This window comes from Perognathus longimembris, chromosome 4 (genome assembly GCF_023159225.1).
Source record: "Perognathus longimembris pacificus isolate PPM17 chromosome 4, ASM2315922v1, whole genome shotgun sequence".
NCBI classification, from domain to species: Eukaryota; Metazoa; Chordata; class Mammalia; order Rodentia; family Heteromyidae; genus Perognathus; species Perognathus longimembris.
This window is the reverse complement of record NC_063164.1, coordinates 51,000,366-51,025,148: the sequence shown is the minus strand read 5'-3', so window position 1 is coordinate 51,025,148 and position 24,783 is coordinate 51,000,366. Positions and strand designations below refer to the sequence as shown.

The 24,783-nt window shown below is 40.9% G+C and overlaps 1 protein-coding gene across 1 annotated transcript in view; it reads left to right on the top strand.

Moving 5' to 3' along the window:
* The window catches only part of Rapgef4 (Rap guanine nucleotide exchange factor 4), a 297,243-nt gene that overhangs the window by 54,872 nt on the left and 217,588 nt on the right, over positions 1-24,783 (top strand). Inside the window, 1 exon segment of the mRNA XM_048345237.1 lies at positions 6,331-6,477. Coding sequence (XP_048201194.1) covers positions 6,331-6,477 — 147 coding nt within the window.

Here is a 24,783-nt window from a genome sequence, read left to right as displayed (position 1 = left end):
CACATGTCCAGGAACCTCTGCTGCATGGAGGCCTGTTTAGCTTATGCAGCCTAAACATTTCCTTCCAATGAATAATAAGAATATCTTTTTATCAGTTAGAGTGAACACTAGAGCAAGCTACAAACAATAAACAATAAGCTTAAAGATGATGAATAGGATTATAAACCTCACTATAGCACACAAAAGCAACTGATTCTCTCCCTTTCCTCTGTGTGTGTGTGTGTGTGTGTGTGTGTGTGTGTGTGTGTGTGGAGAGAGAGAGAGAGAAAGAGAGAGAGAGAGAGGAAACCGAGAGAATGAGAGAGAATGAGAATGGAGATGTGGAAAGAGAAAGAAGGTTCTGTTTTTCTTTGTAGACTTTATAGACGGAAAAATCTTTCTAGCATAATAAATATTTAAATCCCAGGAATAAATATGTATTTAAAGTAATCTTTAGCCCAACAAAATATAAAAATGTTCCAGTTTGTTAAGGCTGTAAAATAGAGAAGGGAATGCTTTACTAATTTATTAAAACTTGTATATCCTGTAACAGATGTATATTAGAAGTGTTATTGTACATTGTTAATGTGCAATGCAAAGCTCTGCTTGCATTGTTGGCTCTGGGTATGGCCCCTTAGATTGCCTATAAATTGCGGGTCATGTTAAGTAGTTATCACATTGAAAGTGCTTAGAGCAAAGCTCGGAATAGCTTTGGAAAAGCTTGCTGTGCTTTTTAAAAGGGCTTTTCTTGCTTGGCACTGGTGGCTCATGCCTGTAATCCTAGCTACTCAGGGAGCTGAGATCTGAGGATTGTGGTTCAAAGCCAGTCCAGTGGGAAGTCCCCAAGACTCTTCTGTCCAATTAATCGCAGATAAAGCCAGAAGTGATGCTGTAGCTTTGGAGGAGTGCTAGTCTTGAGCGAAAAGGAGCTTAGGGGCAGTGCCCAGGCCCAGACATCAAGGCCCAGAACTGGCAAGAAAAGTTTTCTCATGGTATGCTATTTGTATTTCTCATGGTATGCTATTTGTAATATATACATATATATATACATATATATATATATATTAAAAAATGGTTAGCCAAAGCAAACTTTGAAGAAAGAAGTTGGTTGCCTTGAGTGGAGGGAGTGCAGTGGTGGCTAGCTGCCACAAGAGGGCAGTGTGAGAATAGGAAAAGCAGAAATGAATTTCCTGCTTGAAAAGGCAAGAAGTTTAATATTGTTCAGCCATTTCATGGAATCGGAGGATCTGGGCTGCAGTTGGCTTGGGTCTTCACTTGATTCTAGCTCCTCTGTCACTGAGACATTATCTGGAAAAATTTTAGCCCTGTTTTAGAAAAACACTTCTTATTGGCTTTCTGTCTAAAGTAAAAATAATGTGCTTTTATTTTTCCTCTCAATCTTTGTCTTTGCAACCAAGATGCTTTTAAGCACCATGTTTTTTTTTTTTTTTTTTTTTTTTTTTATAAAATTGGAAGGGTAGGCAGGTTTCTCTGTAATGTGGATTTCTCTCTCTGTCTTTGTTTCTGATTCTTCCTTTCACTCCCTTATTTTCAGAAAACATCACTTATTGGAGGCATTTTTCCCCCCTGAAGGCATTTAGTGAGCCCATAAAATGTAAAAGGTGGCAAACCCACAGCGGTTGTTTGTAATCCTTGTCTGCTCTCTGGCTGGCTTTTGGTTAGGGATGGGTGGGCTTTTGCTTAGCATCCTACATATCACACCCTACGTGAAGTTTTATTGCTATATATTTCTTTGTTTGGGTGCATGCGAAGCTGCACACAGAACTGGGCAGATGGGTTCTGGGTGCAATGGGGCTGGCCTCCTGATTTGGTTATCAGAATGCCAAGGAGAGGCTATCCTACCAGCCTCCGCACCCCTTTCGCCTCATCGCAAGATGTGTGGCTTAGCAAGCCGCCTCCAGGGCCAGGCTGGAAACATAATAGACCTTGTTTTTACTCTGTGTTGGAAAATGCATTTGACTTGGAATGACTTAACCTCCCTGCTTGGCAGTGAGTCATTTTCACAACACATACGGTCTTGGCAACACCCAAGATTGGGTACCATTGAATTTTATTATTTAAGTGGCCTTTTGGAACTCAATAAACTCCAGGACTAAATTCAAGATCATGAACTAAGCATACTACAAAACTTAATAATAGCTGAGCACCGATGGCACATGCCTATAATCGTAACTACCCAAGAGGCTAAGATCTGAGAATCTTGGTTCAAAGCCAGCAGGAAAGTCTGTGAGACTTTTATCTCCAATTTATCACTAAAAAGATGGAAGTGGTACATGGCTCAAGTGGAAGAGCAGCAGCCATGAGTGTGACTGACAGTGGCTAGGCTCTGAGTTCAAGTTCTAGTACTGTCTCACACACACAAACACACATACCATCACCACCACCACCAACAACAAAGAAGCCCTACTAGTAATTACCTTTTATAGGCCTAACATGAAAATTGTAAAGATACTTCCTTTGTAAACATTTGTTTATTTATCTATTTAGTTTATTACTTACTTAATGACAGTGGGATTAGAAACTCTGGGTCTGTGTTTTTTAGGAAAGGGCTCTACCATTTGAACTATGCCCCAGCCCTGGGTTTGCACATCTTAAAGATCTAATTTGTAACTTAGTGTTAACACAACATGTATCCAAAACAATAAATTTGCCCTGAGACAACAAATTCTTGGATCTCTAATATGACAATGAGTAAAAGTTCTGATACCTTAAAATTATAGGGCCATATATTTTGAAAACTAATCTGTTGTGCAGTATTAAGCTGGGCGCTGGTGGCTCATACCTGTAATCCTAACTACTCAAGAAGCTGAGATCTGAAAATTGCAGTCCAAAGCTAGCCCAGGCAGGAAAGTTCGTGAGACTCTTATTTCCGATAAACTATCAAAAAAGCCAGAAATGGAGCTGTGGCTCAAGTGATAGAGCCCTAGCCTTGAGCAAAAGAAGCACAAGGACAGAACCCAGGCTCTGGGTTCAAGCCCCAGAATGGACATTAAATATAAGAATATCCGGTATGTCCAATATAGACTTCTTATATCATGTTTATGTTATTGATTGTAAACTGCCTTAAATTTCATGGAAACATCTATAAATTGTGTCAGCTGGATTTCAGCTGATGCCTATAAATATTAACAAGGCACATGTTTCCTATCTCGGACAACACTCTTATTGGCCAGTGATGTCTAACCATTGCTTTCTTAACACTTGTCCCATTTTACTATTTTAGAACTCACCTATGTTTACAAAGAAACAAACAAAATGCCTCCTGAAAGGCTGCCTGCTTTAAGAAAAGGCAGTGCAGCACAATTCCGATATACAAAGCAGATAAATTAAGGGGTGATTAGTGGCAGTACAAAAGGATTCTTTGATTTTCAGCAGGGTGGTTCGAAGGGCTCCTTTGAACACAAGCTCCCCCAGAGAGCTGAAGTGTTTTGCAGATCACTCAAACCACTTGACATCCAGACTGGGGGACAGAGAAACTTGGAATTTAAGTGTGGAAAGCCATCATTAGGTGAAGATTAGTACAATACAACTATAGAGATTCTCTATGATTTAAATAATAGAAAAAATATCATTTCTATGGAGTAGCTACTATGCGTCAGAAGTCTTTTGCAGCTCTTGTTTCTATGTTGTTTTATTTCTGTGGTAATCCTGCTAATAATCTTATAAAAAAGAGACTGTGGCCATTTCGTAAACACGGGTACTGAGGCCCTGGGGAGCATTTTACCCAAAGCCACAGGCCGATGAGGAGCAGAAATGAGTTTGAATCTTTGTCTTGTGAGGCTCTCCTAAACACGACTGGATGACTCCACATATGTCGCTTGGTCTGATGTTCCTTGCCGGCTTTCTTTCTTAACACCAGCATTTATGAATGGAGATGGATTGTAACTCTCCTGCAGACAACACACTGCTCTAGATCATGTTCCTGACCCTGCTTGTGACCTCCTTGAAGGCCTAGGCATGTGGCAGGCATACACTGAGGCCTGGCGTGGGGACGGGGAAGGAGTCATGAAGGGAGCCAGTGGCAGAGCTGGTTAGTTGGGCAGCTGGGTGCTGAATGAAGAGGTCTGGCCACAGAAGGTGTGGCAGGAATGACCTGGGACCTGCACAAGCTAGGCAGGGCCTCTGCCACCCGAGACACGCCTGCAGCCCTTTTTGTTTTAGCTATTTTTCAAATGAGGTCTTCCATTCATACCTGGACTGGCTCCCCACGGAGCTGGGATGCCAGGAACATACTACTATACCCAGCTTTGCTTGTTTGAGGGGGAATCTCCTGAGCTTTTGGTTTGGCCTTCAGCTGCAATCCTTCCTATCTCAGCCTCTTGGGTAGTAGGATTAAAAGCATGCACTGCTGCTCCTGCTCCTGGCAGCCATTTTTATAGTAGATTTGGCCTTGGGTGACTAAGCATGCTTTACCAACCTAAGTCTTAGGTGTTACCTAAGCAATACTGGTAATTGCTTCCTAAGCCCCCTCAAAGCCCTGCCTAGGGTTCTAATGACCAAGAACCCATGCTTTATAAAGGCAGTGGCTCGTATCTAGATAGATAGTTCTTTTGCATTTTACTTTGCAAAACCTTTTTTCTACCTAAGCTGCATGGATTGTGGCAGTAGTCATAATTCATGGTGCATCTCTCTCCAGTTTTAACATAAGAGTCAGCACTGGAAAGTATGTTTTAGGCACAGAGAATTCTTTCTGAAGGGTTCAAGTGACAGGGAAATGAAATTGTCTACTGGGCGCCTCCAGGGAGTCTCCTATTCTAAAGACGTTGTGAAAAGCCTGTGATGTGTCATAATCTAATTTATGGTTTTTAATAGAATTTGAAAATTATTCAGAGGTGCCTAGCTCACTGAGTATTGATGTTTCAGTTCTGGGAGTGCTTTCCTGAGTGAATTTGTTTACAGCTTCCTTTCTGGAAAACTTATTAATGGAGTGCTTTTAAGTTTTCCCTGATCTTTCTTTTTCCTTTTCTGAAATATTATTGATTTTTATTTTCCTGAACAGAATTTTTTTGTGGTAATATCTGTATAGAAGCAATTTGCCATGGTTTGAAGAACCATGTAATGTGATTACCAAGCCATCGACTTGATCTTAATAACATTTGCCTGTTATCATGTATTAGGTACATGAAAGGAAAACTGCCTTCTAACTCAGGCTTTCCCGAGTGGAGCTCCCTAAGTGTATAAAGCCTTCCAAAATTAATGTCCAGAAGGCTCTTATTATTATATAATATTGTATATTATTAATATCAATCTCTAGTTAGGATTATATCCAAATATTAATGCCAATATTGCATGTAGAGAAGAAATTAGGTTTTAAGTTCTTACTCAGAATTTTTAAACCTTCAACTCACAATGTTTTATATTAACGATACACACTATCCTCCATCAGATGCTGCTTTTACTCTTCCGTGGCTGTAGGCGGCAGTATGATACAAGGAGTTTGGAATCCGTCTTCCCACTATTTATTTACTGTGTGCATGGGACTGCCAATGAGCTCAGACCCTTAGTGTTCTCATTTCTTTCAGAAGGATATAGTGTTGGCCCTACTTCATTTCCTTAAATATTGTAACTGTTGTCTCTGTAACTAAAATAATGACTTCATCTTCGCTAGGTCTTTCCCTTCTACTGAGAGCAGAACATTTGTGAAAATATAAGCTTTTTGCTAACAGCTCTGTCTCAAGATCCCCAAGCTAGAAACAACACAAATGGCTGGCTGTTGGTGCGAGAATGGCTACGCCATGGTTGGATGGAAAATCTGCTGACTAAACAGGAATGTGATTGATGACTGTGTGTGTGTGTGAGAGAGAGAGACTCAGAGAGAGAGAGAGACAGAGAGAGACAGAGAGAGTGAGTGAGTGAGTAGGAGCTTGAACTCAAACCTTGTGCTATTACTTTGCTTTATTTTGCTCAAGGCTGTTGCTCTACTGTTTGAGCCATACCTCAATTTTCTGGTTTCTGCTGGTTAATTGGAGGTTAGAGTCTCTCGGATTTGACTGTCAGGGCTGGCTTTGCACTGTCATTTTCAGATGTGGGCCTTTGGAGTAGCTAGAATTAAAAGCATGGGCAGCCTTTACAAGCCTGAGCACCAGCCTTGAGGAAAACAGCTAAGGGATAGCACCCATGTCTTGAGTTCAAACCCTAATACGAAAAAGAACAAGTTCTAAGCATTGATCTTGGCAGTGATTATACCAGTTGTCTATATTTTCCAAAACATGTTGAATTGTGTAGTTACATTGACTGTTTGTTTTGTACAAATTGTACTTAGAAGAAAAGCAAGCCCATGGATCCAGTAAACGTTTCATTTTCTAATGTCTGGCTTTTGGGGATTCTCAGGATGCGGTGACCATCTGTACCCTGGGGATCGGGACAGCCTTTGGAGAGTCCATCCTGGACAACACACCCCGCCATGCGACCATCGTTACCCGTGAGAGCAGCGAGCTGCTGCGCGTGGAGCAGAAGGACTTCAAGGCATTGTGGGAGGTGAGCCCGAGGTGTCCTTGTCTAGAAAGGGAGCTCCCGTGCCAAGTGGCATTACGGGCCAGCCTCCATGCGTTCTGTTCTGAGCTGGGAGATGGAATTTCATTTTCAAAACTTGTTTTTGAAATGAGTGAGTGAAAAAGCCATTTTGACACCCGACGTCGTTTTCTTTTAATTTAGTGCTTGTGCAATTTTCTGTAGTTTGACATACCTTATAATTATTTCTTGAATGACCATAGAGTGTTTTATGTCTTTCTCCCACTTACTCTGCCGGATGTATTCTTAACCAGGGAACAAAATACTTTGACATTTTCTTGTTGCATTTTCAAAATCATTATTGACGTGTGCCTTGAGAAAGTGGAATGAATGGGGCTCACATCTGCTTCATTTAAATGCTTTAAAAAAAATGATGCGCCCTGTTCTAAGGTATGGGAAATGGAGGTGCATAGAGATGTCTGATTCCTTGACAACTTCAAGAAGCATGCATGGCCCAGCAATGAATGCATGAGACTGGCCTTGGGGGCTTCTGCCTTGAGGCATTCGTACCGATGCCCCTTCGGGTTATTGTACACATTTATGAGACGTATGAGGAAGAAATCATCTTAGTCTTGGCAGATAGAACACTTATAAAGGCCTAGCCAAGCCTTGCATCTTTTATGCTCCTTCCTCTTCAGTTCTTTCAAGTTCGGATTTTTAACCTGTGCTCTCACTCCTTGTCTTTGTCCTAGGCGCTCAGTATGTCCCCAAAGTGAGCCCATGTTGCTGGCAGGCTCTGTCACTTGTCCCCGTGTGGCTAAGATTTTTAAAGTTGATCTAAAAAGAATTTTTGTGTAATCAAATCATTTCCTCCAGAGCCAAACAAATGACAGATGTCTCATGGGAGCCAACCAGCGAGTGACTGAGCGGGCCTTTGCCTTACAAGTCGAGCAGCACCTCCGAAGGCCTGGCTGGTGAAACCTGTTACTTTTGTTCTTGGCAGTAGTGAATAAATTGCAGGGTTACTTGTTTGAAATGTTTCTTTCAGAAAATATTAAAGAGCTCCAACTGCTCTGTAAAGTTCAGAGACAAAAGCTAGTTTTAGGAAGGAAAAGCCGAAGTCAGTTTGCATGAGGTGTGGGAAGAGGGGTTCTGTCAATTAAAAGGGACCAGGCTTGAAGCAAATAAGCCTTTATTAAATTTTTTTTTGGATCTTTCATTTTAGAAGATAAACTGAGAAGTCCTTTTCAAACAGGGAATTTGGAAAACTGGTTTCAGAACACAACAGATCCGCGCCTGCGAGGTGTGTCCTGATGGTCACTTTTTCTGGGGTGGCTTACTCACATGGCTGGCAGAGGGTGGTTGAGGGGATATCAAAACCTTTATTTTAATTAGGAGTCTTCAGTGGTGCGAGGGAAGTTCTTGAGAAGTTGCTGCCCAGGAACATTCTCACAACTCTATTAAAAAAATATTTTCAAGCAAAATGAAGAGAAGAATATAATGAGCTCCTGTCCATCCCTGCTTAGTTCAGCAGTGAACATACCGCCATGTTGGCTCCATCTGTAGGTTGTTTCTGAACTACTTCAGTGTACATGGCAGCATCCCACACGTGTCCTGGCCATGCAGCAGGTGTCTCAGAAAACCAGTGTCCGGCTGTATCCCCACACCACCATCATTGTGCCTACCAGCCAGTAGGAACACCTGAGAGTATCTAATACCAGCTTCTGTTTCATATTTGGCCAGCTGTTCCCAAAGTAACTGGTGTGTGTGTGCGCGCGCATGCATGTGCATGTGTGTTCGTGCATGTGTGTGTGCAAACACACCCATACTGAGGCTTGAACTCAGAGACTTACAGTCTCTCTTAGCTTCTTTTGCTCAAGTCTGATGCTCTACCACTTGAGCCACAGCTCTACTTCTGGCTTTTTGGTGGTTAATTGGAGATAAGCTTTTCACGGACTTTCCTGCCCACCAGAAAGTACCTTTTGTAGCTTACTTTTGAAACCAGGCTCCAAAACAAAGGAACAAACAAACAAACAAAAAACCCCACATATATTATTTGGCTCTCTTGCTGTCCCTCTCCTATTTGTATCCTGTCTCTTTCCTTTATTTTCTTTCACTCTTTCTCCTTCCTCACTTCCTCTTGGCATTATTTCTCCCAAATTCAAGATTAGTCAAATCATTTTCTCATGGTGTCTTTTATACTGCTACTTCAGGCCTATAAATAAGAATAAAGGATACAAACTTGGGTCAAGTCAAACATTTATGGCAAGAAAATGGCGAGGGGGTCATTATCAGGAGATTTATAATGTGTACTAGCTCACTAAGGGTCAGGCTAAACTCTATCTTGAGGTAAGCCTATTGCCACTGCTACTCCGCTTACAGAAAACACTACTAAACGGGGCCCCTGGTGCTGAAGGCTGTCTTTGCTTCCTTTACTTCTATTCTTTGAGTCCTGGCGGCTGCTGATGGCAGATACTACTAACTGTAAAGAAAATATCTGTGAACTAGAACACTGAGTCCTAGATTATGTCAAATAATAGGGTTTATAGTTCAGGCATCCATTGTACTAGTACGTGAGATCACTTAGTAAAATTAAAAGCCAGGCTCTTACCGTTACCTGAAAGCTAAGATCTGCCAGCCTTGTACCAGAAGGGAAGGGCTTTGTAGGGAAGGTTCCAGTAGCTTCTGGATAGGATCCAGTAGGTTCTGCCTCTGTGAGTAGCAGAGAAGGCAGCATCTCTAGTGTCAACAAGGAATGGGATGTGGAGTCAGGCTAGGTCTGAGGTTCCATATTGTAAATGTGGGAGGCCCCCAAATTGTAGTCTAAATATGCATGTTCATTTCATTCAACTGTTTACTTCTGAAAAAGGCCCTTGCCATTTCTGGCAAACATTCTTGTATTTGCTTTACATCCTTCTATATATGGTTCTTGATGCCACTTAGAGGGACTGAAACCTAAAATACTCCCAGCAGGAGTCTAAATAACCTCCAACTGGAAGCTATGGCCTCTAATCATTGGCAGGTACATGGCCTAAGAATAGTTTCTTCATCAGGGGAGTGAACACTATTTTGTGTCTTATATTTGAATTGTGATGGTAGCACAGAGCCAGGGAATTCCTGGTTTGTTTTTTTAACTCACAGGCTGATTTCCTACCCTTCTACAAGTACACATTCAGAGAGTGCATGTGGGCTTTTGAAATCTTGTTTGGGTCCATCCTAAATGCCTTTGCCTTTCTTAGCTTCTTTTGTTGTAAGTCTAATAGATAGCCCCAGAATATTAAAAAAAAAATCATTGTCATTAGCTGGGTACTGGTCCACCATGCCTGTAACCCTAGTTATTCAGGAGGCTGAGATGTGAGGATGGAGGTTCAAAGTCAGCCTAAGCAGGAAGGTCCTTGATACTCTTCTGAGATATGGTCCAAATGGTAGTGTCAGCCTTGAGTGAAAAAGCCAAGCAAGAGTATGAGTCCTTGAATTCAAATACCAGTACTGACACACATATATAAAAATGATCATAATGTGTGCAGAAAGCATTTATTCAGTTGCCTAGGTGAATACATAAAATAAGAGAATAATTATGCAAGATATTACTGTGGCATGGTGGCTCCATGCTTTTCTTTGTGCCCTATATATTTGCTAATGACAAGTGCTGTCTTTCTCCCTCCCCTTTCATGTTTTAGTGTTTTTTTGTTTTTGTTTTTGTTTTTTTTTTTGGCCAGTCCTTGGGCTTGGACTCAGGGCCTGAGCACTGTCCCTGGCTTCTTTTTGCTCAAGGCTAGCACTCTACCTCTTGAGCCACAGTGCCACTTCTGGCCATTTTCTGTGTATGTGGTGCTGGGGAATTGAACCCAGGGCCTCATGTACACGAGGCAAGCACTCTTGCCACTAGGCCATAACCCCAGCCCCCATGTTTTAGTTTCTAATTTATGACCAGAGATGAGGGGACTGTACTGGTCCATCTTAAAGTCAAATCATGCTTTCTTAGCTTAACTTTATTGAGCATCGGTCAGTAATACCCTCCTCCCTTGCCTCTTTGGTATTACAATTTCTTAATATTCACTAGGGTAGAGAACAGGAGGGAGGAAGAGACAGATAGAGAGGGGAAGGGCAGAGGTTGGAGGTAGCTATGTTTCTGAATTTCATCCAGAAGAGAATTAATTTAAAAGTCTTGGAATACCATTTTTAGTTCTTGAGACAATTATAATTTATAATTTAAACTCCTTGACACCAGTGGCATTTTTTACTTTCAGTAAGGAAGCTAAATGGCAAAGCAGTTAAGTGTAGGCTTGGGAGTTTAAGTCAGTTATTAATAGTTGATCCAAGATTATGACTATTTATGATGGATGGCGGTTCTTGGAATAAATATAAAAGTGATTTACAGTCCAGTTACATGAGTCTCTTCTCAGCACATAGGACAGAAGAAGGTTTCCAGTGGTTTGGAAGAGGAAACACTGAGGGTGTGTTTGTTCAACCTTTACTTATTTTATGCCAGTACTTGAACTCAGGGCCCTGTGATCTTGCTCAGCTTTTTTGCTCATGGCTGGTGTGCTTTTACTTGAGCCATGCCTCTAGTCCTGTTTGTTTACCCTTCTTTATATCGAAGATGGTGTCTACATGAAGGCATTGTCGTGTGAGAGGCCGATGTTATCTTAAGTCAACTTCAGGAAAGACATTACAGAAAGACTCTGGTTTACCTGTGTTTCAACATCTTTTTGACCTGAATTTTCCTTTACTGGGAGTCATGTTTCCATTAATGGAATATGTTCAAAATAATAATATATATTTATGAAAAATTTTGTTTTGAAAAATTTCAAGACAGTAGTAAAATTGCATAGGCATTACAAAATAAAAGCAGTATTTTAAGTTTGTAATCTGATCCAGGCTGATAAAAGTGGTTTCTTAACTATAATTGTCACACACACACAATTGATAGTACCCTATTGTGATTTTATTCTAAGCAGAGCAGAAAACCACTGCTTGGATATAATTACTAGTAAAATACAGTTTATTTCTCAAAAAGTACTTGTGGCCTCCTCAGTGAATGTTAATGCTAATCCCCCCCACAAAAAAAAATCTATCCCATGTTTTGTGATATATAAAACCGAGTAGTAAAAATAAGACAGACACACGATTCTATCTGAGGAAAAGAAAGAAATCAGTAGACAAGATTTCTCAGACTAATGAATGAGGTTGAAGAAATATATTTATGCCTATTTTTAGCCTCTAATTTTCAGAGTAGTAAAAAAAATTTCAGAGTAGTGTTTTTTTAATTGACGATTCTATCAGATAGGTTGGCAATTATAAAAAGCTTTTTAATATATTTCTGTCTACTGCCTCCCTTTTAATATATTGGGGGGAAGCCCTTTTTCATTAATAATCTCTTTAGCTGCTCTGGGAATAAGAATTGCTGAAAACCATAGCAGCTTGATCTTTATTGATGTGTTTTAAGAACTGTATTGCAGTTATACCTTGCAGAGACATCTGCCCCTGCCCCAGTAGGTTTGCTGTTCCTATTTGCCTGTAGCTGTCAGAAAAAAATGAAAGCTGGAGACCTAAAACATAGTATCTCCGAGTGTAAGCATCTCAGGGATTCTTTGGGTGGATTTTTCTGGCATTACTTGGCATGCTCACGATGGCAGATTGTTTCACTTTTGTATTCGTGGTAGGCTTGCTGGGTGGACCAGCATGTCGGATGGATGCTGAGGGTGTGGGATACTGAAGACTGTTCGCCCATCGGGACTCACAGCCTCCTCAGAGTTGGTGCTGCAGCCTGGACGCTCTGGGGCCCTCCTTCTCCCAAGGCAGAAGCCTGTGCTGACTTTGAGCAACTTTGGACCTTGTACTGTAGGGTTCCTTCCCAGGCTAGAAATTTGCATCAAAGGGCCTAAGAAAAATACATCCAAAAATAAACATGAAAGCCAAGACTTCATGCCAGGAACTCCAGCCACACACATCCTGTGGGCTGGTTCCCTTGTCTCTCTCCTCACGGCTCTGATTCTTTTCAACTAAGCGGAAGCCTGTGCTGATGACTTGGACCTTATGTCAGCCCTAGGGTCGCTCTCCTCTGTCCCGGAGCTCCTCCATGGAGTGACAAAATGATTCAAATCCAGAAAGGAAGGGAGTTATTAGGAGCTAACTAAAGTTAAAAAAAAAAAAAGAAGAAAGGAGGGGAAAAAAGAGGAAGTCTTTTCTTCTACCTTTGCCTGCCCAAGCTTCCCTGGAGAGCCGTCAGCACTGCTTCCTGCGCTTGGACTGAGAGGCTCACAGTGGCACACCAAGCAGGAGTTGCTGGCCACGAAGGTACATTTTTCTGTGCAGACAGGCTAGCTATTTACTGGATATCTGAGAACTTGGAGGGACAGAAAAGAAGGACATATGCTCTATAAGGTTAGAGGTTTTTTTTTTGGGGGGGGTTCTTTAGTGAAGAATGGGAGTGTGGGGAAATATGACATAGCACAGTTTGCATTTGGTTTGAGAAATTATGTTCAAGAACGTCTCTGGCTCTTCTAATTATGTTCCACCAGACCTAAGTACACACCCTGGCATGGTTATAATTTGATTTCTTCTTTGTTTGTAGTGTCTGTGTTGGGGGTGGGGCAGGTGGCAGCTCATCTTTCCACTGAGTGTGCAGGACGTTTATTTACCTACATAGTCCTCAGTGTGTTTTGAAGAGATAAATAAGATGACTTGTTCATAGCTAGACAAAATTACATTGATCATATCAATATTAAATATATGTATTATCAAATGATGTAGCTGAATGATGTGTATTAGATGCAAATTTAGGGCCAGGAAACAGATTGAGGGTGATGGTATTTTCACCTTCTGATTGCTCAGTAGGAATCCTGCCTATTATTCTCAGATTACATAGAAGCCTTAGTGTTCATGGGAATTCTATTACATTATTGATACCTTGAAGTCCAGCTGCTTCGCAGGCTGTGATCTCACTGCTTCTCAGAGAATGATTAGTGGATCAAGGTTTGGCTGGCAGGTGCCAAGAGTGGCCAGATTCTCCTAGCAGGCACATGGGCTGGATCTGTAGCCAGGACATTCCCCTTAGTTGAGAGTATACAGCACATACTGAAGCCTTTCAGAAATGGTACTAGCAGAGGATGTAAGTGGTGCATCTTTCTGTGCATCTGTCTCCATGTTGCCCAGAATTCTGCCTGCACAATGGCTTCTTCACTCAGTCAGCTAAGGCCCTTGGCCAGTGTGCCTTCTAATAGCTGCTCCACTCACTTTTGTTGTTGTTGTTTGTTTGTTTGTTTGTTTGTGAAGGTTCTGGAGCTTGAACTTAGGGCCTGTGAACTGTACTTAGCACTCTACTACTTGAGCCATACCTCCTCTTCCAACTTTTGTGGAAGTACATTGTAGATAAAAGAGTTTCATGAACTTTGCTGCTAGGCTGGCTTCGAACTGTGATCCTCAGATGATAGCTTTCTGAGCAGCTAGGATTATAGCCATGAACCACCAACGCTTGGCTGCTTGACTCACTTCTAAGAAGCTGTGGTCACACTCAGCAAACACACTTGCATGTGGAAGGACAAAATCCAACCCATCTGCCTTTCTGTGGTTTCAATGGGTGGAGAGGGCAGACAGACATAAACCCAAATATAAGATAAGCTGAATATGAGACAAATTGAAAAATACTCTGAGAAAGATAATGGGCTGAAGGCTGTGGAGACTTGGGGGGTATTTATTTCTATCTAGGGTCTTGTTTCATCAAAATACAAGGATCTGTGGTTCTGAACTCTTGTGTGGCTGAAAAGGCCATTTCTCAGCATCTTTAAAGGATGAGAGCCAGCTAACCAAATGATAGCTTCTGGCAGTCTTGCCAGAGGGGAGGGGCCCGGTAGGTCCTCGTGGTTGAGAGTCTCTGCTCTCTGCATTCTTCTCCTCACAGAGCCTCTGGGCAGGCTTGGGAAATGCTCAGCCTTTCCATAGAGGTGTCATGTGCTCTGTTTCCAAATGCCTGTTTGTTATTTTTGTTGTTGTTGTTTTCAGTCATCATCTGCAGAAAAATCTAAGCCAGAACTAGATCCCTCAGGCAAAGACGTTTGTAATCAGGAAAATGTTAGGAACTTGAGACTTCCAGAAGGAGCTCCTGGGGTAGACTGGATGATATTCTGTAGGAAGCTTTTTGGTCATGGGATTATCCTACTCCTATGGGTCCAAATTCCACTTGAGGTCATCTCTAGGCTGTCAGGAGAGGTTAGGGCACCCTGGTGAGTATCTGACACCAAGAAAGAAGCCACAGGAAATCATCTTGCTCACAAGCCTGACCTCTGAGTTCCTGCTGTCTTGAGTCTGATTGGTCTTCCTGACCTCAGGGTTTGAACTTATCTAGCCCAAACCAATAAGAGCAAGATAGGCATCCAAGGCCATTCATGTGGTCCAGTGGTCTGGCCTGAAATGTCAGTCTATTCCTAGTTTAACCCAGTGTTTGCTAGGTGACTGTGTGCTGAGGCTGCCAGCTTCCTGGGCCACCTGGTTGTCAAATAGAGCTAGCTACTTGCGCGTATGTCCTGCTGCATCGCCTGTGGGAGACCATGTTAATGTCGACTGATTACTGAGACTGGCATTGAAAAGTTTCGTGTGCTCTCTCCTATTGGTTTGTAAATGAAGGAAAGCAAAGCCATCGATTAGGGGAACAGAAGGAATCAGACACAGGGCAATGATTCATATTATACCAAAGTATATTGTTTGAAAGGGATGAAGAACTTTTTGATAGCCTTCATCATTTGTAACCATAGTTCTGAAGACTAGCTCCATTTTAGAATTACCTGAGGAGCTTAGATATTTTCCTCCATGTCTTCACACCACCTACTCAGACCAAGAAAATGGGGCCTGGCCATCTGTGGCTTCTGAAAGTGCTCCCAGCAGGTGTGCTGGGCAGCAGGCCTGAGACCTTGCCTTAGAGCCACTCATTCTCTGTGATGGAACCTTACTGACCCAGTGTCTTACTCTGGGATGTTTGTTCCTTACCAGTGTGGGTTATATTTCCTAGCCTATTTTTTTCTGTGTTCATACAGACATCCTACTCTCACATTGGGGTTTCTGCCTGTTTTAAATGATCCAGGTACTCACTACTGGACAAAGCCTTGGAGATTATCCAAGGCTTTAGGAATCAGAGGCTGCCTGTGTGTTCTGGTAAATGAAAGTATGAGAGTAAGGTGTGAGGTCATCCAAACTCCATTGTCCTTTCTGCACACATTCTCTTAGCTGTCAGTGCAATGGTATCTTCTCTGTCAGGTAGCTGGCGGAAATTCCACTGTACCCTTGAATGAGAGAATGAGAGTAAATGAAAGCCAGATAAACTGGACCATGCACCGTGGCCCGTGCCTGTCATTTCAGCTACTTTGGAGATGGAGGAAAGAAACCATGAGGACATTCCTGATCTTGATTTTTTCCCCTCAGCTTTATATCTTCAAGAGAACTATAATCTTTTTAAACCATTTTCTTCATCTGTGAAATGAGAGTCAAAGTAATCCTGCCATAACTGGTTGGATACCAGGAAGGGGAATGGATCTAATATTATCTATCTCTTGGCCCTGAGGAAGTGAACCAATGTGCAGACAGAGCAGGGCTTCTACTGTACCATGATTTCTTCAACACACAGTGTGGCCATTGCTGTTGCAGGGGTAGAAGGAGTGAGGGGGGAGGGGTGTGTCGAATATCCAAATTGTTTAGCCAGCATTGGAAACTTCCTAAATTTGACCCCTTCCCAGTCTTCTTGCCTCTATCAACTGACACATACATTTTCAAATCAGCCAAACACATATCAGCAGGGCTGTGCTAGCCACCGAGGAGACAGAAATGAACGTGTGGCCCTCAGAAGCTCACCGTCTAATAAAAATAAATGTGTGGGCTGGGAATATGGCCTAGTGGTAAAGTGCTTGCCTTGTATACATGAAGCCCTGGGTTTGATTCCTCAGCACCACATATATAGAAAAAGCCGGAAGTGGTACTGTGACTCAAGTGGTAGAGAGCTTGCCTTGAGCAAAAAGGAAGCCAGGGACAGTGCTCAGGCCCTGAATCCAAGCCCCAGGACTGGCAAACAACAACCACAACAACAAAAATAAATGTGAAGATAATTGTCAAGGTAGAAGGGGAGGACAGGGTACAAGAGAGACTGGAGCAAGGAGGAAGAAAGTATGTGCCCAAGAGAATCTGCCTGAGCCATTGCCATTTCAGGACCCAGAGGAGCATCACTGCTAGGGCAGGGCTGTTAGACACAGGCAGATGACACATAGCTTCTGGTGGACCATATCTTCCCACTAAGGAGGAGTAGTAGTAGCCCAGGCAGTGTTCAGGACAGCTTCTTCTCATCCCTAAGTTCTTAATGGGGTATGGGTGAGGTCTCAGAGCCTACCTACCTTCCCTTCTCTATCCTTCCTTTCCCTCCCTTTCCTCCTCTCCTTTCTTTTTCTTTCCTTGTCCAAACATCTGACTGACAAGCTGTGGTGGGAGATTTGATCACCTCGATAGTTAACTGTAGATCATTTATGAGACACACTCTTCTAGGCCCCGCCATTCATGTTTAGGTGAAGATGAAAAATTAAAACTTAGATGAGTTTTAGAAGAATATTTTTAAGTGTTATAAAAACTCCATCTGCTCTCTGTAGCACTGTGTTGTGAAATGGTCTGCTGGGCACTGGTGGCTCAAGCCTGTAATCCTAACAACTCAGGAGGCTGAGATCTAAGGATCATGGCTCGAAGCCAACTTGGGCAGGAAAGTCTATGAGACTCTTAACTCCAGTTTACCACTCCAAAACCAGAAGCGGATCTGTGGCTCAAAGTGGTAGAGCACTAGCCTTGAGCAAAAGGCTCAGGGGCAGTCCCTAGGCCCTAAATCTAAGCTCCATGATGACAAAAACAAAACAAACAACAAAAGAATATAGGCCAGACTAGATACTCTATTCTTCTCCATGGGGGAAAAATACTGAAAATTCACCTTGACTTTACACATTATTACACACTTGGGATTGAAGGAGTAGAAACAAAAAAATGGTTATCAGGTTTTCAGGCTTTCACATTGCTTTCTGAGGAAAGAACTCTTTCAGAGACCATTAGGAAAAAAAAGTGAACTGCTAAGATCAAAACAAATGTGTTGTAGTTTAAAGAGATTCTACAACTGCCTTATTTTTCATTATTCTTTTATTCTCTTTAGTTGTACAAATGAGTTATTCTTCAGCAAGTCAATTTATAAATACAATGCATCTTGATCAATGTCACCCCTTCTATCATCCCTCCTAACTCCACCTCCTCCCCTCAGTTTATTCTCCATTTTTCCTCTCTGCTTTTGTTTAACCTCCTACTCCTTGATCTCCTCCCACAATTTTCAAGGGCCAGTTTCATGGTATTCATTTTGTTGGACTGTGAGTTTGTTTTTAAGGAATTATACCATTTGAATTCTCCTCTGCAAATACCACACTTCGGTTAATACATTTGCATACAATTCCATATGTGTTTACCTATGTATTTATAAATCAGATCTAACTTCCACGTGTGAGAGAAAACACGCATTCTTTGTCTGTCTGGACCTGACTTCACTTAACATATATTTCCCTCCATGTCCATCTATTTCTTTGTGAATGATGTAAAATCATTCTTTCTTATGGATGAGCAAAATTACATTGTGTATATATACACATTTCCATTGAGGGGCATCTGGGCTGTTTCTATATCTTGACTATGGTGACTAGTGCTGCAAGGAATATGGTTGTGCAAGTGGTTTTACTGTATTCTGATTTGTAATCTTCTGGTTTTTAAAAGCTTAAGAGTGATATTTCTGGTTAGTTCTATATTTAGTTTCTTTAAGAATCTCCAAACTGCTTTCCAGAGTGGTTGAACAAGTTTACATTTCTATTACTAGTGTATTGGGGTTCTTTTTCCCCCTATGTCTGAGTCAACATCTGTTGTTGTTTGTGTACTTGATGATGTCATTCTCTCCGGGGTAAGATAGAATCTGAGTGTTTATTTGTTTGTGGTTTTGCTTTGTAATCCAGGTGTCATAGACCTCATGATCCTCCTTCCTCAGTCTGCCAAGTGCTAGGGAAACATATGTTCCGTACCTGGCCACAAAGCTAATTTTAATATAAATACTTTTAATTTATGGATTGACTGGCTTTACTTAGACATTTTGTACTTAATTCCAGAAGGAATGCTCTGAGGTATGGTTTCATATTTTTAGTGATGTACCTTCCCTCTTGTCCCCCCCCAAAAAAAAAACTGTTCACACTTAATAAGGCCAATATAGTTAAGTGGACAACTTCAGAGGATGGTACTTTTAAAAATTAAAAATAATATAGCTTATCATACAAAGTAAAACTTTTCTTTGTTTTACATTGACGTGATTACCTAACTTACTGAAATTATTTGTGTGCACTTGGTACACAGCGTATGCAGTGGGAAGTATGCTTTTCAGCCACCACTTCTCTTGGCTAGAAGCAACCTGAGGTTACTGGCTCCTGTCCAGTATTTATGCTCATTATTCTCTATGATTGTCTATTGGGTGACTTCCCAAACGTACACTTGACTCTTCTCAACTTCTTGGGAAGAAAAACAAATTAAAAAAAATTTAAACTAACATTTTGAGTCATTAACGTCATACAAATTGACTCTAACATACTTGCAGGGTTTTAATTTACTTGACCTTTTTGGTTTACTACTTTACTGTCCTCTAACACTATACCCACATTCTACAATGTCTTAAACCCTAGAACATTACTGCAAAATGTGATAGCTTCCTATGTAAACATTTGAACCAAGTATGTAAAAGTCATTGTGCAATAATTAATTTTAATTTGTACTTTTCAAGAATGAATGGTAATATTAAAAGGTAAATGTAAAATGACTCCCTTCACTCTTGATAGAGATGAGTCATTTTTAGCTGTAGGAAGTCATGTTGACACTGTGTTAGTAAATGAAACATGAGATATCTTTCTGATATTAATTTCTGAGACATTCTTTGTGAATAAGCAGTACAGATCATCTGTATTTCCTGAGGGATGTATATGTCCCAATCAAGGCAGGCAGCCCTTATGCTGTAGATGGCCTTGGACCCATGTTACTGGAGAGAATAAATATGTGGACAATGCAGCTGACATGAGTTGAGCTTATTAAATTGAGTTTGGGTTTTTAAATCTGGCATATTCTTCTTGCTTAATTTCATTGTGCTGACTGTGGTTCCAGTGCTGTAAATCAGGAAGAACAAACGACCACAAAAGGAAAGGAGAGTAGGAATAATAGGATGCAATATTCCTTTGTTTGTTAATAACGCTTCTTCATTGGGGTACCGTTAGGATCTTGCTGTTATTTTTTTTTTTTAGAAACAGTTCTAAAACAGATTTGAGCTAAGAGATAAGATAAAGGGGTGAGGGGTGAGGTAAAAAGAAACATCTCTTAACACACACAAGTAGGATACACACACACGCGCACACACACACACACACACACACACACACACACACACACACACAAAATGCAGATATTACCAGACATGATTTGTAGGACTAAGCTCCAAGTAAATATATGGGAGTATTTTCTTCCCATATATGGGAATGTTTTACATCTCTTGGAGTAAAACAAAGTGTTTTTAATGGTACTAACTTATCAAGCTGCTCCTTTCCCCCTGCATTCTCTTAAGCTCATCACTTTGTTCTTTATTTGCTACTTAATGTTATTCTAAGGAAAGAAAAAAAATCAAAAATTTAAATTATTAGCATAGATTTTCTATTTACCTTTTTGTGGTTCAATGCCAGTTTTAAATGCAAATATAAGAACATTTAACTTGTATGCAGAGTCCCTGAAATTACCTATTTATATTTCTCAGCTTCTACATGCATATGTATTTTATTCTTATCAGGATAGGAGAAGCTGTGCACAAAACTGATTGAACTGCTTATATTTCACTTCTTGAAGCACATATATTCTCCTAACACTTTATCTCCAGCTTGCAAATGAGTAAGGAAGGATTAGAAGGAAAAAGAACTCTGGGTTGCCCCATCTCCTTTTCCTTTATGACATTATTTCCAGCATAAGTGCTTGGCTAATGCTTGGAAATAATGTGATAAGAGAGGATGTGAGTTCCTTGGCCAACATCATTACACTATTTCTGTACTCAGAGCAAGTTCAAGTTAGAACAGAAATGAGGCCTCTAGGGCTGGCTGCAGCTGGATTTTACTCATCAGAGAAGTACAGCATGCTTGCCTTGTGATTGCTTTGGAATCCTGGGCTCTTGGGGTGTTGTAAACACTAGGTGGGAAATAGAACAGCTAGACACACGCATGGGTGTATCTTCCCTTTTTCTGTGCATGATCCATCATACTACTGGGCTTGATTTGCACAATACAAATTCAAAAACAAGATTAGGAAAGACCTCAAGGTGGTAACCACAGAGCAGTAGCCCAGGTGCATGGAACTGTGCCTTGGATGACATGCAGGGAATGGTACAGCTGCACGTCTCTGCCTCTGCAGCCCACCTTGAGGACAGAAATGCATGGAATGAGCTGTAAGTTTCTTCCTTGCTTTCCCTGCTTGCTTCTCATCTCCTCTCCCCAGAGGAAATTAGCTTAATAACATTCCAGATTCTCAAGAGGGATACAGATGCAGATTTATAGATATGTAGATAAATCTTTTCCAACTTTTTGTCCCAGATCTATTTTGTAACCAGTCATTTAAAGCTGGAGAAACACTTCCTGGATTGCATTATGATTTCCATCCTTTCTAACCTCTTTGCTATGAGCCCTATCCCAATTTTAAGATCATCTTTCTACTCAAGCAAAACTTTTTGAAAGTCATCTTATTGTCTATTCTTTCTCTTGGAAATTATTTCATTGTTTTCATTTAATGTTATTTTTATCCTTTTGCAATTGGGGCAATGCCACTTCAGAAAGCGAATCCCAAATTGGTTGGTTGCTGGATCTGTTGGCTGCAAAATGTTCCCAGCAATAATTTATCTTTATTTTCTGGAGAGAGGCTAAAAAGAATGTGCATTTTTGAATTATATCACATGCTGTTTTTCTTGGCTAAATCAATGGCTTACCACTTTAGTACATAGCTTCTCATTCTTTTTCCAGATCAGATTGTTTAGTGGGCTTGTTTTGTGTGATTGAAACTAAAGAACCCAGGACATAGAGATGAAGTAATTCCAGTTTCATGCCTGGAATCATCTTATCATTCCCAGATGTTCAGTGCACTGAACCTTAGATGGTTCTGGAAAATTGGACTATAACCATGTGTGGAAGATAGTAGAGGTAGCTTCAAAAAACCTCAGGGCAGGTAGACTGATAAAAGGATTTAAGATGGAATGAAATTATAAAGTTAAGAAACTTGGTTTGGAGGACTGAGTGTGGTGGCACATACCTATAATCCCAGAGATTTGGGAAATTTAAATAGGAAGATTGTGGTCTGATTACAAGTTCAGCCTAGCCTTTGCTTGAGAACTAACTACAGCAAAGTGATTAGGATGTGGCTCAAGTGGTAGAGTGTTTGCCTGGTTAAGCACAAGGCCTCAAGTTCAGACCCTAGTACCACAAAACTTGAACTTAAACCTGATTGGTGATTAATGCTTCGGGGGTGGTAAAGGTGCTGGTGAGTGGCAAAGCAGAGCCTATGACCCTGATTGAATGTGAAAGGCTCTATGCAAGATTGGTTTATGATAAAAGGAAATGGTCTTTCTTGAAAACATGTATTTTTTGAAAGAAATATTTATATAAATTACTTTATGGTCTGTTTAGTCTACTGTTTTATTAGATAAAGTATTAAATTTGGTTTTCCTGTGATAGAATGATTGGGCCAGCTTTGAACTTGTGCACATATGCTATACAGGGCTACCATCTGAGGCTTCTGGCGAGGTTGTGGCCCATAGTAATGGGATACTAGTACATCACAGGATTCTCCAGCTTTCCTGTTTGTCCCTTGCTACAGGTTTCCAGCTTTTGCTTTTCTCTGAAGTAGATATCCCTGCCCCGAAGTCCCTTTTCCCCCTTCCCCTGGTCCTTTTCTCTGTTCATACCTGGGGAGCTAACATAGCGGAATTCATCGGCTGCCATCAGAATAAGTAAATAGACCCCCAAGAAGTCAGTCTTGTACTCTCAGTGCAGGATCTGTTTTGGACTCTTGAGGTATAGAACAGATGTTATATTTATTTTGGTGGCTCAAGAGACTTATTTGTAGGTCTTAATTGAATACCAATCAATTAGGGGATGTGTTTAAATGGCCTCTGGATTACTGGTGTGCTGTTGAAGTGATTTAAATCTTTGTAAGACTATATTTCTAAATTGTTTGCCAAGCTACAAGCATGTTGTATCTATCTATCTATCTATCTATCTATCTATCTATCTATCTATCTATCTATCTATTTATCTATCTATCTATCTATCTATCTATCTAAATTCCTTAGTAAGTAGAGAGGGAGTTTTTATGGTGGAAGATACATGTCCTCGGTGGCAGATAGTCTTGAATCTTCCTGGTGTGTTGATACTGGATCAGAAGCTCATGGCTCAATTTTCTCACTATAAAATAAGAAAATAAAACATAGTTTTTACAGTGGCTGTGGAATGCCTGAGTATCAAGCACATAGATAACAAAGAAATGAAAGAATTTAACAAACAGTACAAGAAATGTATCCAATGCCTAACATATGAAACTGTAACCTCTCTGAACATCATTTTCACAATAAAAAAAAGAAATTAAAAAAATGAAAGAATTTCATTATATGGTAGTAATTTTAGATATGTTAGGTGGTATTAATTTAGATATATTTTCTAAATGTAAGTCATTAGAATTCATTCTGAATATTTACAACATTAAAATCTCATAGCCTTATCAATTTGTAACAAGATATACAATTATAAGGTGCTAAAATATACAGGTCTTATAATGTCTGTGGACATTATATGAACCTTGAAATCAAGCCCTTGATACACAATGCTTCTCTCTGCCTCTTGTAGGCAGCTCACAGCCTGCTGCTTGAATTGATCGTTTTGGATGGTGCAAGTCGTGTTGGTAATACCCAAATGGCCCTTGGCAGAAAAAAAAGAGATTTCTGTCCTACAAAGTTCAAGATTGGAACTCAGAACAGTAACTGAAAAGAGTGTGAGATGGAGCATTGCTCTTCCAAACTCTTCCCACCTCTCCCCTCAACCTTGAGCGGTACTTCTGGCCACTCCAGGTCTTCTGAAAAGAAGTGGCAGATGAGGGAACTCCTTACTCACTGAAATGCAAACATTTCTTCTTCACTTCAGAAAAGACTTGGTATATATTCAGGTTTTTTAATGCAAATTGAAAAAAATTAAAAAGCATATAATCTTGGCAACAAAGATCTTCACAGGAGCTCCCTTTGCATGCCAAATATGTGCAAAAACCACCCATGTTGCCTACTCCCATCTATGCCAATGAGTGTCACTTTTGAAATAACAGAATATGCTGAGAGGGTCTTAGGTCTCTGTGCTTTTAGGCTAAAGGTTTGTGCTTTGAGACCTGAGATGTCATTAGGGTATAGGGTCATAGAACAGGCATTTGCTTATAGTGAATGATGTCTTCCAGGTCAGGCGCTGGAGTAAACTCACAGCCTGATCTTCCTTTCGGAGATGTGAGCAAATGTGCTATTTGGGTGTTGCCTGGTAGCTGGTAATAATAATAACACTGCTTGGGTAAGAAGGGCATTGTCCTGAGGCGTGGTGTCCTTTTGACTTCCTCCCCCCCAGTGGAGTGCTTCCTGCTTTCCAGCCGAGTGATGACTCACGTGAAAAGACTTGAGGATGTGACACAGGGGGACCAGTCAGGCCACAATTATTTGGATGGCATGAGTGACAAAACTGCTTTGGGCACAATTCCCATCCAGGTAAAGCCAGGCCTGGAAACAATGCATGGTTAGTATTTCCACCCAGTTATTTAGTTAGTGTTTACCAGGAGTGTCATAGCAGATCCAAACATTCTGATAATTGTTTCTAGTTATTTCTGGCAATTGGGAACCAGTTTTAGTTTCTTCAGATTGAGACTCATGATGTGTTTGATATATGCCTGGGAAAAGCCTAAACATACGCAAAATGGCTGATGGAAGCACATGGCCAGCAGTGCAGTTGTTCCAGAAAACTCCCAAAGGTATGTAAATAGGGAGATGACACAGATTGTGTTTTCAATTGTGTGTGGGTTTTTAGTTAGTTTGTTTTTTTGGTGGCAGTCCTGCAGCTTGAACTCAGGGCCTGGGTGTTGCCTCTGAGCTTTTGTGCTCAAAGCTAGCCCTCTACACTTGAGCCATGGTCCCTTTTGTGGCTATTTGGTGGGTAATTGGAAATAAGTCTCATAGACCATTCTGCCCAGGATGGC